The 17019-nt window shown below is 34.6% G+C and overlaps 1 protein-coding gene across 15 annotated transcripts in view; it reads left to right on the forward strand.

The window, feature by feature from the left end:
• Positions 1–17019, forward strand: part of ANKS1B (ankyrin repeat and sterile alpha motif domain containing 1B) — a 1113310-nt gene that overhangs the window by 112199 nt on the left and 984092 nt on the right. For all 15 annotated transcript variants that reach the window (XM_082739199.1, XM_082739197.1, XM_082739179.1 and 12 more), the window contains exon 2: positions 12872–12952. In XM_082739199.1, coding sequence (XP_082595325.1) covers positions 12872–12952 — 81 coding nt within the window. The remainder of the gene's footprint in view (positions 1–12871; positions 12953–17019) is intronic.

Here is a 17019-nt window from a genome sequence, read left to right on the forward strand (position 1 = left end):
CAGCTATTAAAAAAATGAAATCTTGCCATTTGCAATGAAGTGGATGGAACTAGAGGGTATTATGCTATGCAAAATAAGTCAGAGAATGACAATTATCCTATGATCTCACTCATATGTGGAATTTAAGAAAACAATCATAGAGGAAGGAAGGAAGGAAAAAATAAAACAAGACAAAAATCAAAGAGGGAGACAAACTGTAAGAGACTCTTAATCGGAAACAAACTGAAAATTGCTGGGAGGGAGGAGGATGGGAGTATGGGGTAATTTGGTGATGAACATTAAGAAGGTCATATGATGTAATGAATACTGGGTATTATATAAGACTGATGAATCATTGAACTCTACTTCTGAAACGAATAATATACTAGATGTTAGTTAATTGAATGTAAATTTAAAAAGAACAGTTGAAACAGTCTTATGTTGCTCGTGGATATTTCCCATATGTTGGTAGAGGGTGTAATGATCAATATGTAGAATAGCTGAGCCTAAATCTTATTTACTATACTTGTGAAAATTGGCCCAAGAAACTCAGGCTTACAGTTTATTTATGAGTACTCTTCTCTAATATATGAAAGCTCAGGGAATAAAACATTCTGACTCATGAATGTCCTGGTTATTTGGAAGCTCTATAGAAAACCCACTTTGTTTATGTTTGTCCTAAAACATAGTAATCCAGTTTGTTGCAAATTAAGTCTATGGTAATGGGGGATCTCCAGTTGGCTCAGAGCACTCATCCTGGGCAAGAATTCCCACAAACAGAATTTAAAATATTGATAAGTAAGTATAGGAGGCGGAATTGAGTGTATTTTATACTAACACCAAAGATCTATAAATTTCCCTTTTTGGGAATATGTAATAAGCATTTACAACTACTTAGAAACTTTTGAATTTTGTGAAATGGATTTATGTTAATATGGGTCCTCCTTTTGAATTTGAGATTATCATTGATAAACGAGGAGCACAGTGCAAAAAATTGGAATGAAGTAGAACATTAGCATGAAGCTTAAGCTTTTAAACAAGTTTTACTTTTTAAATTAAATTTTTAGTTGGAATCTCTGGGTCTGGCTTATCTGTAGTGTTTCAAATATGTGTGACTGTGCTGTGGATACATGGATATGTGCTTACAGGTTCCATCAATAGGTGCAGTCAAATATATTTACATATATGCTAAAATTCTATGCTAAACCTCCTTGTTTAAAAAAAGATTACGTGTATCCACATCCATTCTATTTAGGAAAGCAGACATGCACTAGATATTTATATTCATGCTATTATAATTCTTGTTTCTTTCTGATAATGGGGAACTGAGAATGGAATGGGTAAATCAAATAAATCTATGGACCCTGGATCTTATTTTAGTTATAAATTTCAGTATCTTCCCTTATTAACTGTTTATTTATTTTTAAAGATTTGAGAGAGAGAGAGAGTGAACACATGCATGTGAGTGAGTGTGAGGGTTAAGGGATGAGGGAGAGGGAGAGAGAAAATCTCAAGAAGACTACTTGCTGAGCACAGAGCTCTACATGGGGCTCAATCTCATGATCCTGAGACAATGACCTGAGCTGAAATTAAGAGTTGGATGCTTAGCCCACGGAGCCATCCATGTGCTTCTCCCTTATTAGCTCTTTATAATGTTTCATAACAACCCGCAGGGCATTTTAGAAATAGTTTGAGTTAATTTACAGTATTTTCTTATTTCTTTTCTATCTTTTGCTGAGGTATTCCTGAGCAACATAGTGTTCTAGTTAAGTTTAACTGAATTCTGACTTTCCACAAAAGACACCACTGCCCTTGGCAGTTCTCTCTAATGGAAATATCTCGTCATCCATGCATTTCGTCAATGGTAGGAATTCATTCTTTTGCTCTTATCCTATCTTACGCATGCCTTCTCCCATATTTTTAAATTTTAGACATATCAATTTGATTTCCTCCCTTTTCTTTTTCCACCACTTTATCTACATTAGTTCGGATTTCTTTGTTCTTTCCTTGACATATTAGCCTGACTCCCTGTCACCAATTTGTTCACTCTGTTCACCTTCCAACTGTCACAAGAACTTTCATTCTGAAACACTGATCTGATTATCTTTCTGATGCTTAGTGTCTTTCTGATAACCCTCTTAATTCCAGGTTGCTTGCAGAATAAAGACTAAGTTTCTTGACATGTTATAAGGCTCTTCACAATCTGGAGTAAACCTGTATTTTATTGCCTTTTTGTTTTTCTTTGAAGGTGAATATGTAATAATTTTGACTCTTCAGATATTTCAGAGGTGAATGTTGTTTTTTTTGCATTCATTTTTCTATTTTAATGTAAATCTTATACAATGGAAATAATAATGTGTGGATATAAATGGCTTAATACATGTACAGCATTAGGATATATATATTTTTTAAAGATTTTGTTTATTTATTTGACAGAGAGAAATTACAAGTAGACGGAGAGGCAGGCAGAGAGAGAGAGAGGGAAGCAGGCTCCCTGCTGAGCAGAGAGCCCGATGTGGAACTTGATCCCAGGACCCTGAGATCATGACCTGAGCCGAAGGCAGCGGCTTAACCCACTGAGCCACCCAGGCGCCCATAACATTAGGATATTAACACAATATTCTGCAGTTTGCTTTTTTTCACTTAATATGTTGGGTTAACTCTCAAGTTCTATATGTAGAGACCAGACTTACTTAATTTGGTAGATGTTATCCCATGGTGTAGGTGAGACTTAATTTTTCTCTTTTTGACAGGCATTTACAGACTTTCTCTTTTATAGTATTAAAGTTATATGGTAACTGATTTTGTATCTGTGGTCTTCATATTAGTACTCTTATTTCATAGACATCTAGAGTAACTTGCAGAAAAAAATTGTGAAACAAGTAGCAATGAGAGGATCTGTGTCCCCCCAATTATAAATAATACTAAAAAATATGATTCTGGTGCTAGAATAGAGAAATCAAGGAATACAAGAAAACCCCTAAAATAGATCAGTAATGCATATTAGAGTTTACTCTAAGATAAAGTTCATATTTGAAAGATGTAAGAAGAGGAAAAATCATTCAATAAACAGTCCTGATAAATGTTTTAATGACTATCACATACCATTTGGTATCCCTTCCCTCAAATTTGCCTGTTATCTTGTAGTCCAGAGAGCATGAGTTTTTTATCCATTCCAGAGAATAATTCTCCCATTCTGCTGTTCCAAGAAGAGAAGGGGATTTGTGAATCTAACTAATTTAGATTTTCAACTGATATTGTTGCTTATTTCAGTATTCCATTTTTTATTTTTGAGTCGTGTTCCATTGTATGGATGTGTCACTGTTTATCCATTCATCTATTAATGAACATTTGAGTTATTTCACTTTTGGACTACTGTAATAAAGCTTTATGAATATTTATGTATAAATCTTTGTGTGGACATATGCTGTCATTTGTCTTGACTATATACCTAGGGTAGAATTGCTGATTGTATAGTAATTATTTGTTTAAATTTTTAAGAAACTGCCAAAATATTATCCTGAAGTGGTTGGTACTATTTTATGTGCCTACCTGCAGTTTGTGAGAGTTGTAGTTGATTTAAATCCCTGTCAGCATTGGTATGTGAAGTCTTTTTGATCATGGCCATTTTAATAGATATGACTAGTGTCTCACACTTTTCAATTTACATTTCTCTAAAGACAAACGATCTTGAGTTTCTTTTCATGTTTTTTACTTGCAATCTGTATATCCACTTCGTTGCAGTATTTGCTTCAAATCTGTTGCTCACTTTTTTTCTTATGTTATTGTTGATATTATTATTAGTGTATTTTAGGATTTCTTATCTAGATTAAAGAATATATGGGAAATGTGACTTGCAAGTGTTTTTCTCTCAGTTCACTTCCTTTTTATTCTCTTAATGGTGTCTTTGAAGAGCAGAAATTCTTAATTTTGGTGAAGTTTTAGTTTGTCTGATTTTCATGTATGGTATTTTGATGTCCTATCAGAAAATCTTTGCTTAACCTAAGGGCACAAAATTTCCTCATAAAATTTCCTGTAGAAGTTCTGTGGTTTTAAATTTTGCTTTTAAATATGATTCCTTTTAATTTTTTAAGTTAATTTATTTTGGCCTAAGGATATCCATTTGTTTCAACGCAATTTTTTGAATGCTTTAATGAATTGCAATTGCGCCTTTGTCAAAAATCAATCACATATATGTATAGGTCTAAATGTACTGTATTCCTCCATTCTCTTCCATTGATTTATCTTTAATATTGTACCATCTCTCTCGTTTACCATATAGTTTCATCATAGTCTTAAAAGCAAATAGTGTAAGTCTCTTTGTTCTTTTTCAAAGTTACTTTGGCTCGTTGAGGTCCTTTCTTTTCCACGAGTTTCAAAATCAGTTAGTTTCTACAAAACAAGATTTCTGGGATTTTGATTAAATTACATTAATCTCAGGATCAATTTTTAGAAAATGAACATCATAACAGTATTGAGTTTTTTGATTTATGAACTTGTTATTATCTCATCATTTGTTTAGATCCTGTAATTTCTCTCAGTATACACGTTTACACATCTTTCGTCAAATTTATCCCTAAACATTTCATCTTTTTCATGCTATTGTAAATGGTATTTTTTATGTTGATAATATCATTTGCTTGACAAATATTTATTAAATATTTAATGAGAAAAAAAGAAGTTGACTGGGAAACATTTGCTGTAACATTTCTTGCTTTGTATAGCACTCTTCTACCCTCTGGGAAATAATCCTTCCAAGTAAATGGTCTTAGTAGGAGCTGCCAATCAAGGTAACCCACCCTCTTGGCCATAGGTTTGGACACACCATCCAAGCCAATCAGAATCCTTCTACAAAATTTTCGAGTAGTTGGGCAAGTGAGTGGTAGAAGGAAGAAGATAGTTCCTTTCCAGCCAATGAACTATTAGAATCCCTATTCTGGACAGTCTATATGACTCCCAAATCTGCATCTCTGGCTCTAATTTCTCCTCTAGAATCTTTTTTTTTTTTCATTTTTAAAAAATTGAAATTCAATTAATTAGCATATAATATATTATTGATTTCAGAGGTAGAGGTCAGTGATTCTTCGGTCTTATATAATACCCCGTGCTCATGTAAATGGTATTTTAAAACAAAACTTTGATTTCTGATTGTTCTTTGCTGGCATGTAGCAATACAGTTGCTATTTATATTTTGAGTTGTATCTTGCACCTCTGCTTAAAGACACTTGATTTGGTTGGATGTTTTTTGGAGCTGTTGGAGGCCACGGCATGGTTGGACCAAACCAGGCCCTGACTTGTGTCTCCTTTAAAGTCCGACACCTTGACAAGGAGTTAAGGATGGGAAAGTTGAGTAACTGAGAAAGGGTCGGTGCTATATGTTGTGCGCTCACCTACGTGACTTCCCACACGCTCTCCCTACATAAGGGAACAATGTGGTCAGGGTCATGAATTCTTAGTTGGTCCTTGTTGTTCTTGTAACTCCCATAACCCACTCCCTGGTTGATTGTCTTGCTAATGGCTCTAGCCGAGACTACCTGGCATCATGAGGTTTGCTTGTAGTTAATGTAAACTTGTTATAGGAACTTGCCGTCATCTGACTAGATACTGATGTATTACTCCTTTTATTGTGGTCTGCCTTATAAATGCTTGTAAGATGTGGAATAAAATCAGCACTGTTGGACATCCTCCTCAGTGCCCCTCCTGCCCCCATCTCTTTGTCTCTTAATTTCTTTTCACCATCCTCTTAATCCTCACGTTTTCCTGGTCGATTTGTCGCGCCAGCTGCGACATGGAGCAAAATTTCTTTTTGAAAATGTTTTGTCTTGAGTAATTTTATATTTATAGGAGTATTGCAAACATAGGTCAAAGAATTCCCTGTACTTTTCACATAATTTCTCTAATTAAACACAAATTTTAATTTTAGTGGGGGTTTTTTGGTAGTTTTTTTTGGTAGGTTTTCTATATACATGGTTATGTTATTTTCAAATAAAGAGATTTTCTTCTTTCTTTACAATTTTGATGCTTTTTATTTCTTGTAATTGCTTTTCTACCCACTACTTTGGTCAGAATCTCTGGTATATTTCTTGGGGGTTTTAGGTCTGGGTATAGTGTGCTTGATGGTGGTACATGATATAATTAAGTTTCCTAAGCCTCTCCCCTTCTTCAGGGTTGTCTGAGATGGAATCTGTTGAGGATGGGAGGTTCTCAGTGTGTCTAGGGATTGAGTTGGGTTAGGAACTACCCAACAGCAGAGGGGTTCTCTTTTTTTCTCACATTTAGGTCTTTCATCCATTCTGAGTCTATTTTTGTGTATAATGTAAGAAAATTGTCTAGTTTCATTCTTCTGCATGTGGCTGTCCAATTTTCCCAACATCATTTGTTGAAGAGACTGTCTTTTTTCCATTGGATATTCTTTCCTGCTTTGTCTAAGATTAGTTGACAATAGAGTTGGGTGTCCATTTCTGGGTTCTCTATTTAGTACCATTGATCTGTACGTGTGTTTTTGTGCGAGTAACATTCTGCCTTGATGATCACAGCTTTGTAATAGAGCTTAAAGTCAGGCATTGTGATGTCCCCAGCTTTGTTTTTTGTCTTTTTTTTTTTTCCCCCAGCATTCCTTTGGCTATTTGCGATCTTTTCTGGTTCCATACAAATTTTAGCATTATTTGTTCCAGCTCTGAGAAAAATGTCAGGGATAGGGATTGCACTGAATGTATAGATTGCTCTGGGTAGCACAGACATTTTAACATTATTTCTTCTTCCAATCTATGAGCATGGAATGTTTTTCCATTTCATTGTGTATTCTTTAATTTCTTTTATGAGTGTGCTACAGTTTTCTGAGTACAGATCCTTTATCTCCTTGGTTAGGCTTATTCCTAGGGTATCTTACGGTTTTTGGTGAGATTGTAAATGGGATCAACTCCTTAAAATCTTTTGTTCTCATTCTTTGTGTATAAAAATGCTACTGCTTGTTTCTGGGATCAGTGTTACAGAAATTACTGGTTGTGCTCTATTCTAGAATTTTTATGGTTTCAGATCTCACATTTGGGCCCTTAATCTATTTTGAGTTTATTTTTGTATACAATGTAAGAAAGTGGTCCATTTTCACTCTATCACATGTAGCTGTCCAGTTTTTCTAACACCAATTTGTCGAAGAGAATATCTTTTTCTCATTGCATATTTTTCGCTTATAATATTAAAGATTCACCACATAATTGTATTTTTAAAAATTAATTTATTTTTAAATTTAAAGATTTAAACTTAAATCTTAAATTTAAAGATTTTTTATTGATTTAATATTTGACAGAGAGACAGCGAGAGAGGGAACACAAAGTGGGCAATGGGAGAGGGAGAAGCAGGCTTCCCACCTAGCAGGGAGCTGATTTGGCATTGGATCTCAGGACTCCAGAATCATCACCCGAGCTGAAGGCAGACACTTAACCAACTGAGCCATCCAAGCAACTCAGTACCATAATGTTTTTTGATTACTACAGCTTTGTAATACAAGTTAAGTCTGTAGTTTTGATTCTCCCAGGTTTTTCCTTTTTCAAATTTGCTTTGGCTATCCAGGCTAATATTGGTCCATACAAATTTTAGTATTGTTTGTTTTAGTTCTGTGAAAAATTTTGTTGGTATTTTGATTGACATGGATTGCATTAAATGTTTAGGTTTCTTTGGGTACTTTAGACATTTTAACAATATGTGTTCTTCCAGTCCATAAGCATGGAATGTCTTTCCATTTCTTTGTGCCATCTTCAATTTCTTTCAACAGTGTTGTATTATTTATAGAGATGTTTCACTTCTTTGGATAATTCTATTCTTATTATTTTTTGGTGTGGTTGTAAATGGGATTGTTATCTTAATTTCTCTCTCTGCTACTTCATTTTTAATGTACAGAAATATAACAGATTTTTGTACATTGATTTTGTGTACTGTGACTTTATGAATTCATTTCAATTATAGTAGTTTTTTGGTGGAATATTTCAGGTTTTCTACGTATAGTATCATGTCATCTGTAAATATTGAATATTTTACTTCTTTCTTACCTGTTTGAGTGCCTTTTATTTCTTTGTGTTGTCTGATTGCTGTGGTTGGGATTTATAGTACTATGTTGAATAAGAGTGGTGAGAGTGGACATCCTGGTCTTATTCCTGACCATTGCAGCTAATCTCTCAGTTTTTCCCCTTTGAGTATGATGTTTGTTGTGAGTTGGTCATATATGGCTTTTATGTGTTGAGGTATGTTCCATTTAAACATTCTTTGTTAAGGGTTTTTATCATGAATGGATGTTGTAATTTGTAAAATGCTTTTTCTACACCTATTGAAAGGATCATATGGTTTTTATCCTTTTTCTTATTAATGTGATGTATCATGTTGAGTGATTTGTGAATACTGAACCAGCCTTGCATCTTGGGAATAAATCCCATCTGATGGTGGTGAATAATATTTTTACTGGATTATTAGATTCAGCTTGCAATATTTTGTTGAGAATTTTTGCATTAATGTTCATCAGAGATACTGGCATATACTCCTCTTTTTTTGTAATGTCTTCATCTGATTTTGGTATCAGGGTAATATTGGTCCCGTAGAATGAATTTGGAAGCTTTCCTTCCTCCTAATTTTTGGGATAGTTTGAGAAGAACAGGTATTAATTCTCCTTTCAATATTTGGTAGAAATAGCTTGTGAAGCTGTCTGGTCCTCGTCTTTGTTTGTTGGGAGTTTTTGGTTACCAATTTGATTTCATTGCTGGTAATCAGTCTGTTCAAAATTTCTATTTCTTCCTGCTTCAGTTTTGGTGAATTATGTGTTTCCAGAAATTTACCCATTTTTTCTAGTTTGTCCAATTTTTTAGTATATCATTTTCCATAATATTCTCTTATAGTCTTTTATATTTACATGGTATCTGTTATTTCTTTTCTTTCGTTTGTGATTTTGTTTATTGGAGCTTTTTTTTTGATAAATCTCACAAAAGATTTATCAATTTTTTAATCTTTTCAAAGAACCATCTCCTGGTTTCATTGATCTTTCCATTGCTTCTTTTAGTTTCTGTATCATACATTTCTGCTCTACTCCTTATTTCTTTCCTTCTTCTGGTTTTAGGTTTTGTTTGATCTTTTTCTAGCTGCTTTAAGTATAAGGTTAGGTTGTTTATTTGAGAATTTTCTTGTTTTTTTGAGTTAAGCCTGTATTGCTATAAATTTCCCTCTTTGTGACATTTTTCCTGCATCCTAGAGATTTTATATAATTGTGTTTTTATTTTCAGTTTTTCTCCATGTAGTATTTTTTTTTCTTGTTTGATTTCTTGTTTGATTCATTCATTGTTCAATAGCATGTTATTAAATGTCCACATATTTGTTCTCTTCCCAGATTTTTCCTTGAGGTTGATTTTTAGTTTCATAGTGTTGTCCTCAGAAAAGATGCATGGTGGGACACCTGGGTAGCTCAGTTGGTTGGGTGTCTGCTTTTTTCTCAAGTCATGATCCCGGGGTCCTGGGATCCAGTTCCACATTGGGATCCTTGTTCAGTGGGGAGCCTGCTTCTCCCTCTATCTGCTGCTCCCCCTGCTTGCTCTCTCTCTCTGACAAATGGATAAATAAAATCATTTAAAAAAAAAGAAGAAGAAAAGATGCATGGTGAGACTTTGATTTTATTGTATTTATTGAGACTTGTTTTGTACCCTACTGTATCTCTATTCTGGAAGATGTTTCATGTGCACTTGAAAAGAATGTGTATTCTACTATTTTGGAATTGAGTATTCTGTGTATATTTGTTAAATCCATCTGGTCCAGTGTGTCATTCAAAGACATGATTTCCTTATTAATATTCTGTTTGGATGATCTGTCCTTTGACATAAGTGGAATGTTAAAGTCCCCTACTGTAATTATATTACTATCAGTTAGTTCCTTTGTGTTTCTTATTGTTTTATGTATTTGGTTGCTACTACATTGGGTGCATGAATACTTATAATTTTTATACCTTCTTGTTAGATTGTCCTCTTTATGATTTTATGCTTTTTCTCTCATTCAGTCTTTGTTCTTTTTTTTTTTTTTTCAAGAATTTATTTATCCATTTGAGAAAGGGAGAGTGAGAGAGCATGAGAGGGGAGAAGGTCAGAGGGAGAAGCAGACTCCCAGTGGAGCTGGGAGCCTGATGCAGGACTTGATCCTGGGACTCTGGGATCATGACCTGAGCCGAAGGCAGTGGCTTAACCAATTGAGCCACCCAGGTGCCCCCAGTCTTTGTTTTAATGTCTGTTTTGCCTGATATGGCACCCCAACTTTTGGCGTCCATTTGCATGATAAACATTTTTCTGTCCCATCACTTTCAATATGCATATCTTTAGGTTTAAAATGAATCTCTTGTAAAGCAGCGCATAGATTTTTCTTATTTTTTAATCCACTCTGTCACTATATGTCTTTGGAGCATTTAGTCTATTTACATTCAATGTAATTATTGATATGTTTTTATTGCCATTTTTTCTTTTTTTTTTTTTTTTTGTCTGAGAAACTCTTTATCTCTCCTGTTCTGAATGATAGTCTTGCTAGATAAAGTATTCTTGACTGCAGATTTTTCCCTTTCAGCACTTTGAATATATTATGTTATTCCCTTCGGGCCTCAAAAATCTGCTGATAGCCTTATGGGGTTTCCCTTATGTAACTGTCTTCTTTTCTCTTACTGCTTTTAAAATTTTTTCTTTATAACTGATTTTTGCCCTTTTAATTAGCATATGTCTTGGTGTGGACCCCTTTGGGTTGATTTTGTTGGGGAATTCTGTGCCTCCTGGATCTGATTATCTGTTGCTTTGCCCAGATCAGGGAATTTTTCAGCTATTATTTTTTTAGATACACTTTCTGCTTTCTTTCTCTTTCCTGGAATCCCCATAATGCAAATGTTATTATGCTTATGGGGGTCCCTGAGTTCCCTAAGTCTACTCTCATTTTCCATAGCCCCTCCCCCCCCTCAGCTTGATTACTTTCCATTAATTTGTCTTTCAGGTTGCTAATTCATTCCTCTGCATCCTCTAGTCTGCTATTTATTTTACTGAGTTGTATTTTCAATTTCAATTATTGTTTTCTCCATCTCTGATTGATTTGTTTTAGCTCTGTGTTGAGGGTCTCACTAATGTCTTTTACTCTTCTCAAGTCCAGTGATTATCTTTATGATCACTACTTTAAATTTTCTTTTTAGGATATTATATACATTCTGCTTATGTCTCTTGCTATGATTTTGTCTTTCTTCATTTTGGACATATTCCTTTGCCTCCTCATTTAACCTTTCTGTCTGTTTCTCTGTGTTAGGAAAATCAGATAGTCTATTGTTCTTGAAAATAGTGGGCAGGGCATGTACTTTTAATAAAGTGGCACCTGTCCTTCCCCACAGGGGACATGTAACCATGGCAGAGCTACAGTGTGTGCAGGTGGGGGTTGCAGTTTTAACAATACCAGTATCCTCCATGGGAGGTCAGGAAACACAGGATGTGGTGTAAACCTGTTAAATAGTGAGTGCCTGCACTCTGCTGGTTCCCACAGGTGACTGTGTGATTATTCTGGGGGAACATGGGAATGAAATGGCACCTGCCTCTTTCGTTCCTGGAAAAGTCCCTCAGGAATTCTGAGATTACTAATTAACTCCCTTCCATGCACCCCATGTGTTTTTCTAACTGCTGCTTCTAAGCTATATCTCTGAGGACTGTTTGCTGTGCTATTTCTTTAACAGCAGAAACTCAGTTTCCTTTCACCCTTTGGGGTCTCCCAGAGCCCAGCTTCTGATTTTAAAGTTCTAGGCTTCAAGTCCTATTGGTTGTAAGAACTCACAAAATGTGGTTCCTTTGATTTTCAAAGCTAGATGCTGAGGAGATTCTTTGTGTAGGCTTTCCAGTGTGATGGTCTGTTTTTCAACCCTCTATGTGCCTATGGCTCCCTTCTTCTGGCAGCCAGACCCAGGGAGTTTTTTAGCTCCCCACTGCATCTCTGCCCTTCCTAATCTCTTCAGTGTTGTCTCTCCTTGACATTTAGGTGTGGAGTTTGTTCTGTCAATCTTTGGATTGTTTTCTAGATTATTTGCACTGATGTGAGAGTTATCTAGTATCTGTGAGAGGAGGTGAATTTAGGGTCCTCTTCTACCGTCTTCCCTGGAGATCTCTAAATTTTAGTTTTTATGAGTTTAATATTGTCAAGAGTGCCAGATAAAATGATTTTTTTGATCTAGTTTTTGAAAAGTGGCTTTTAGTGCCTTAGGTTTTCAAAAGCTAAACATAGTTTCTGTGATAGTAGTGATTAAGGATAAAATAGACTATTTTGTGTAGTTATATTGTCTTCAAAATATGTTGTAAAATGTATTTTCAAAACTATTATAATCTTCTTGTGGCTTACAACAGTCCAGATCTTCAATTATAGTTTCAAGTATGAAATACTGATTTTCTTGGTAGTATTTGAACTACCAGAAGAGTTTGTATTCTTCCCATAATGCAGAAATATCTTTTAACTTATATAAATCTCTGACATCTCAGAAGGATTGTGTTAAAATGGAGGAGGTGTCATAAATCTTTATTCTTTGGTATAGAATATAGTAGCTGAGTGTTAATTTCTTCCAATATTTAAGTATTTATATAAAGTAATAGGGAATTTTTGGATTCAGGTTTTTAATACATGACAGTAATCCTACATTCACTAATAATTTCTGAAGGTGGTTATATTCCCTAATAATTTCCTTAAATCAAATAAATGGAGTTATTGTTCCAAGGAGAATGCATTAAAGATGGCATTCATTTTCTACATGACTAGAATTTTCTTATGCAACATGCTGCTGGCTATGGGACTATGAGGCTTCTTTTTGTTTTTCAAAGCATGATTCTGCTTAACTGTTAACTCTGCGCTTGTGCTTTATTTGCAGCATCTGGCGAGGCCCCAATGTGAACTGCACAGACAGTTCGGGTTACACTGCTTTACACCATGCAGCCTTAAATGGACATAAGTAAGTGCTACTTATTTGGACTAGAAACATGATGTATTTAGTTACATGTGATGAAGTTAATTAATTATGTTGATGATAGCTCTCTCATGCTGCCAGGAGTCTCCTGGGCCTAGGTGAATTTGGAGAGGCACTAGGTGGCAACACTGACCATTTAAACTTGGTAGGAATGTTGCTGTGGATTGTTATGTGCAGAGTATAAGCCAAGAGAATTATTCTAAAATAGTCAAATAACATGCAAGGAGAATGAAAGAAGTGACAGGATGTGTTAGTTATGTGTAGCTTTCAGGGGGTAATGAGATAGAACCAATTAGTAACACCACCCTACCTTTTTTGTATTTTTATCTAACATGGGGAGTATTCACCAAAAGTAAAATCTTAATAGGTTCTTATTTTGAATATGAGCCACTTCAAAATCCTTCAAATTTAGGTAACATGCTTTTCCTTTGTCATTCAAGATAGTCTTTCTGGTTTTAAATTTCTTTAACCTATGGAATTATGTTTCAATAGTGTGATAGCCTATAGTATGGACAGTGAAAGAATGTGTAAACATAGCCATCATTTCTTTTCTAGTGTTTTACCTGGGTGACAAAATGTGAGGAGGTTTACTGACAAAATATGCGGAGTCTGAGTGATTCATATATTCTGTCCTCCTCCATTAGAAGGAAAGGGACTCTTCTCATGTCTCCTTTTCCTTTCTGTTTTTCCTTTGCTCTAAAGATCCAAAGTATTATTCTTCCCAGACTTGGAACATTTCATTTTACTTTTACTTGAGTTTTTTAAAGATTTATTTTAATGAGAGAGAGAGAGAGAGAGAGAGAGAGAGAGAGAGAGTGTGTGTGTGTGTGTGTGCATGCACATGCCAGGGGGAAGGAAGAGAATCTTCAAGCAGACTTCTCACTGAGTGTAGACCCTGACTTAGGGCTCAGTCCCATGACCCATGAGCCATGATCTGAGCCAAAACCAAAAGTTGGATGCTTAACTGACTAAGCCACCCATGCACCCCCATTTTACTAGAGTTTTTTTTAGATGTGGTAATTACTGCCTTAAAAATGTTAGGCACACAAAAAAGTGCTAGTTACCTTTTGTTTTCCCACCTAACTATTCCTTTATTTTGTGAATTGAGACATAATATGATCAGGTCACACCTGATTACATTTTATGGCCTTAAAGTTCTCACAAAAGTAACACCCTTTTTATCATTTATCACCATAACATTTTTTATTTTTAAACTTACTGCATCAACTTAGCATTATCATTCTGTTTGGATATGGAGATATATCTTTAACTATCTACCCATATATAATTATACATATAATCATAAACATAATGTTTTATCATTTGGATTCTTAATATTAGAATTCCCAAACAACATTTCTTTTTATCCACTCCCTATTCTATATTATATTATCTTATACATCTAACTTGGAATCTTTTATTTTGCTGGGTCTTTTTCAAAATATATTGCTGTACTTCTGTAGAGTGCAAAATGTGTAGAGATCCCTACCATCTGAATATTTTAAAGGAATTACTATTTACTCTTCCTTTTCCTTGGGTCATCAGGAATGAAGGCAGATTAAATCAGCCCAATAAATACAATGCTGATGGCTTCTTTGGTCATCTTAATTGTGTATTAGGGGAATTCCAGTTGGGAAAATTGGAAAGATGTACTATCAGATGTATTGGACAGAAGATTGAGCCTGAGCTCAGAGCTGTACTACTCTCCTTGTTCTATCTTAGCTTGTCATTATAAGTACTTCTCAAAATAATGTCCCAAAACGGATTAGCATTCATATCCATCTGTGGTTTTCAGTGTTTAGTAAATGTTGTATACATGATGGCCTGTCAAATTCTAACTATTGAGATATGTTTCCCTATGCCCCACTGCAAAATTCTTCATTTCTATTAGCATTATACAAAGTAAAGATAATTTAAGCAAGTTGATTAGCAATCATTAAGATCATAAAGAGAGGGGGATTTGACTAGATATCTTAGATATCTTTCAAGATCTCTTTAATTGCAGATATTCTCTGAGAATTATATATCTCTGCTTTGTTTTTATATGAAGATTCCATCTTTTTAACACTTTCTGGAAAGATTTTACCCAGTGTCATTCTATAGGCATTGGAAAAAAGCAGGAGAATTCTAATCCCATCTTCCTATCTCTGCCATTTATATATCTTGAGTTATATATCTTGAGCCATTTAATTAACCCATGTAGGGCTCAGTTCAGTATAATGAATACATCGGCCGGATATTATCCATTGTTCCTTTCAATTATAATATTTTATTATATACTGTTTTAGTATTTGTGGTTAAGTTATGTACTATGATGCTACAATTCTGAAATTTGAATTTTCATTTAGAGTGTAATATCTCTTTACTTTAGGACCCCTGGGTGGCTCAGTTGGTTGAGCAACTGCGTTTGGTTCAGGTCATGATCCTGGAGTCCCAGGACCAAGTTCCATATTGGGCTCCCTACTCAGTGGGGAGTCTGCTTCTCTCCCTCTCCCCTCCCCTCTTATGTTCTCTCTCTCATATATATATATATATATATATATATATATATATATATATATATATATATATATATTTTTTTTTTTTTTTTTTTTTACTTTAAATTACCCATGGATTTTTAAAATTAGAGATAGTTTATTCAATCCTGCCCCCTCCCTTCCCTCATATTATAGATGGAAAATAAGCCCATTCTGGATAAATGACATAGTGGTCACTTAGATATTAAGGTCGAACTGTGTTTAGAGTTTATGTGTAATAGTTCTAAGTGCATGCTTTTATATTATTATTTTACATTATTATTTTACATTATCTTCCTTTTGTGGCTGTGTGCACATGAGTTTCCTAAACTCTTGCTGGCTTTTTTCTGTTCTAATATCTATTTCTGGGCTGCCTCTCATTATCAACTAGTGTGTTCTCATAAAATGGTAATTTTAATATTGACTTAAGAAAAAATATTTGAAGGAAAAAAATGTCTATAGTGTATATCTCAGAGACAGAGAAGAATTTTTTTTCTTTCCTTTGCTGTTCTCACTTAGCAAGGTAATGAACAATTGATTATTTTGTATTATTCCCAAGCAACCCTTAGCAGTCAGCACTGAAACACATCATTTCCATGTTTGTTGCTATTGTTGTTGTAGCCATCAGCTATAGATTGTTTCCAAAAACATAATGATTTCTAGGCTAAAGTTCATGGAATCATAGAGCTAGCAGTAATATTACAGGGTTCTGTAGCTTCTTATTTTGCTCTGAACACAGGCTTTTCTCCTACCCTCAACATAAAATCTAAACCTTCGTACTGTTTTATATCCTGTTTATATGCCTGTTTTATATCCTTTTATTTTGTATGTTTTATGGAGGCTCTTGTTTAGTTAGTCCACAAGTGGAGCAGCATTTTGTACCTGAAATATATTATTTCATAATGAACAATTCATCTCCACTTAGCCAAATCAGGACACAATAGAAAATGTACTTCTGTTAGTGATTTCCTGGGTCATTTGTAATTGCAGATTAGAAAATTATTACCATCAAATGATAGAAAAAAAACATGGTTAGTAGAACAAAATCCACTAACAATGATTATAAGCTATTTCAGTAGATAGGCAAGAAACCCGTTTTTCTTTTTTATAATATGAAGGATTCATTTTTCTCTTTCATGTATTTCTGCTACAAATTTGGCTGTCTTAATTCTCTACTGAACAGACACTAGCCAGCCAGCTGGCCTGCCTTTCTGCCTTTCTTCTTCCCTCTCTCCCTCCTTCCCCCACTTTCTTCCTCCCTCTTTCCCTTTTTCTTTGCTCTCTCTATCCCTTCTTCTCTTCCTCTCTCCTTTCCTTTCCTCTTTTCTTTTTCTAATCTTTTCTTTTTAATAATAATCTTACTGTTCACTCTAAGTTTTTACTAAACATGTGTATTCAATGTCAGTTCTCTTAGCAAATTGTTTCTTTTCTTTTTTTCTTGTTAGGGTTCATCTCATTAAGCTACTATATTGGGCACACTGTGATTCTTGATGCTGTTTTGAGACCTCTCAGCACTAAATTGTTACCATTTATATC

Source organism: Mustela nivalis (assembly GCF_964662115.1).
Source record: "Mustela nivalis genome assembly, chromosome: 7".
Classification (NCBI taxonomy): Eukaryota; Metazoa; Chordata; class Mammalia; order Carnivora; family Mustelidae; genus Mustela; species Mustela nivalis.